Raw genomic sequence first — 2,397 nt, forward strand, 5'->3', positions numbered from 1 at the left:
AAGTTTTGTACAAATTTTTGGGAAAAAAATGGATATCTAATATTTTTCCTTATTTCTATTTGTTTTACTGCTAATTAGCATTTTGTTATATAATTAATTAGGATGCACCTATTAATTTTCATTCTTGCCTAAATTTTTTATAATGAAAGAATTATTCTTTATAATAAGACATAGAGATGCACAAAAGGTGCAGCGGGCCAGACTTTGACCCGATCGGGCGGGCAGGGCCAAATTGTCTGACATTAATTGTGCTATGTTTGTACACATGCTAAAAAAATTGTTTGTAAACAATGAAAAAAAAATGTTCTCTTTCATTTTAATATATTTTAAAGCTACCTAGAATCTAATTCTATATATATTTGTTTCAACCTTCCTACCTTTGTTCACTGTTATTACCTTGTGATAATTTTTTCTTTCCTTCACAGTAATGTCTTCAGATAAGAAAGCCAAAGATTCATGGAAACCCAGTGAGAACGGAGCTGTTACCTTCCTACTCAAGCCCCTGACTTATGAAGAGGTGATTAAATTTTCTCTGTATGCTGAGCAGTATAAGAACAGACTAGACAAGGGAAAGTTCAACGAAAGCCAATCTTCCGGCCCCAAGAAAGAGAGAGTTAAATGGACCCATGATCTCCATTCAAAATTTGTGAATGCCATCCAAGAGTTAGGGCCTGAGAGTAAGATTCAATTCATCACTTCAAATCAAATGTAACATCTACTTTAAACTAATATTGAATTTATTTATTTTTGTAGGATGTTCTGGGAAGAATATTTTGAAGATTATGAATGAGCCAGGGCTGACTAGGACGCAAGTCAACAGCCATTTGCAGGTCTTTCTAGTTTGCTTTCACATTAGATTAGATTTGAAATCTTTAAATATGTTGCTTCACAATTTTTAATCTGTCAAACAATTAAATCAACATAATTAATTTCGAGTAAGTTGGATGTATTGTTAAATTCTTAATCTACTTAAATCAACATAATTAATTTCCATTAAGTTGGATGTATTGTTAAATTCTTAATCTACATTTTAGGTTACAAAAGGATATATTATCAATCTATGTTAGTCCAGAAAAATTCATGTGGCACATATACTAAGAATACTAAGAATATATACCCTGCATAGAAGCTTCCCAATTTATATTTGTTACTTATTAGACAACCACATACTATAACTTTAATTTGTTTGAATCTAACAAATGCAGAAATTTAGACAATGGCAGAAGAAATCAGAGGGGATTCAGACACACCGCCCAATTGCAACTAAGGAGTGGGTGCAAGTTTTTGGTGAGTCCAGTATGCTACATCCGACAAATTTAAAGATCCTGCTGAATTTGTAATTGTAACTACTGAGACCTACATCATTAGATGTTTGTGGATTGCATTATGACACCCTAGCCTTCAAGTTTCTTATTTCTTTGGTTGTGTAATAACATTATCTTGCAACTTATTTATTTTGATACATTCTTAGCTTTATTTAATTAGTAGGTGTAGTTTTTTTTGTATCGAGATCCTTTATATCTTGCATGAGAATCTTTCCCATAGATTTTTAAGAGTATTGCTCAACAAAAAAACTTACTACGTCATTTTACTTGCTGCAATGTTGCTTTACCATTATTCAAGCATTATGAACTTCTGAGTTTTAAATATAAAAGTTTGAGATTGTCCAGCCATTTCAGCTTTGAAATAAAATTCTAAACTTTTTGAATGATCACCAATTCCAATCTAAATACAAGTGAATCCCAATTTAACACAAAATTTAAATTTAAATTTAATAACAAGCAATTATGCAAACAATTATACAAATCAAAACTTAAAAATAACATAATTTACATATTTTCTCATAGCCACTCAACTTTTATAATAATCCTACTACTACTTATAAATAAAACATGTTGACTTATTCAAATAAATAAAACAATAACTTAAACATATAATTTAGATTAAAATCCCAACAATCTCCCCCTTAATCTAAATTTTCCTCAACAAATACTAGCAGCCCATATGGCTTTTAACTTAGCCCGTGTGACTTTCAACTTTTCTCCCCGTTTGGCACTTCAACATAGCATGTATGACCTTTTGTTTGCCCGTATGGCATGTCTTACTTGACCGTCTTGGCACGCTACATCTGTCTATAACAAAGCCGGTTTATCATCATAGTTATCTCCCACGAATGTGTCACCTCGCCACCACAAGATTTTAGCTCTCCACCAGCAGAGGAATTGCTTACTCCTATACTTACTCCTAAGCCAATCTTCAACCGCAACATATGTAGCTTGATTCCCATAAGATTCATCAGGTCCATCATATATCCTATTTGCCCATCTGGCACCACTTGGAAATTGACTCGTGTGCACAGCTACACCCCCAACAAAGAACCACCTGAACCGTATGCAC

The 2,397-nt window shown here is 32.7% G+C and overlaps 1 protein-coding gene across 1 annotated transcript; it reads left to right on the top strand.

The window, feature by feature from the left end:
* Nucleotides 1-397: 397 nt before the first annotated feature.
* Nucleotides 398-1,530, top strand: LOC141719341 (two-component response regulator ARR14-like). The gene is made up of 3 exons (XM_074521717.1): nucleotides 398-677; nucleotides 754-830; nucleotides 1,206-1,530. The coding sequence occupies exons 1-3, from the start codon at nucleotides 428-430 to the stop codon at nucleotides 1,338-1,340; spliced, it is 462 nt and encodes a 153-aa protein (XP_074377818.1). The 5' UTR covers nucleotides 398-427; the 3' UTR covers nucleotides 1,341-1,530.
* The last annotated feature ends 867 nt before the right edge of the window (nucleotides 1,531-2,397 follow it).

Source organism: Apium graveolens, chromosome 1 (assembly GCF_009905375.1).
Source record: "Apium graveolens cultivar Ventura chromosome 1, ASM990537v1, whole genome shotgun sequence".
Classification (NCBI taxonomy): Eukaryota; Viridiplantae; Streptophyta; class Magnoliopsida; order Apiales; family Apiaceae; genus Apium; species Apium graveolens.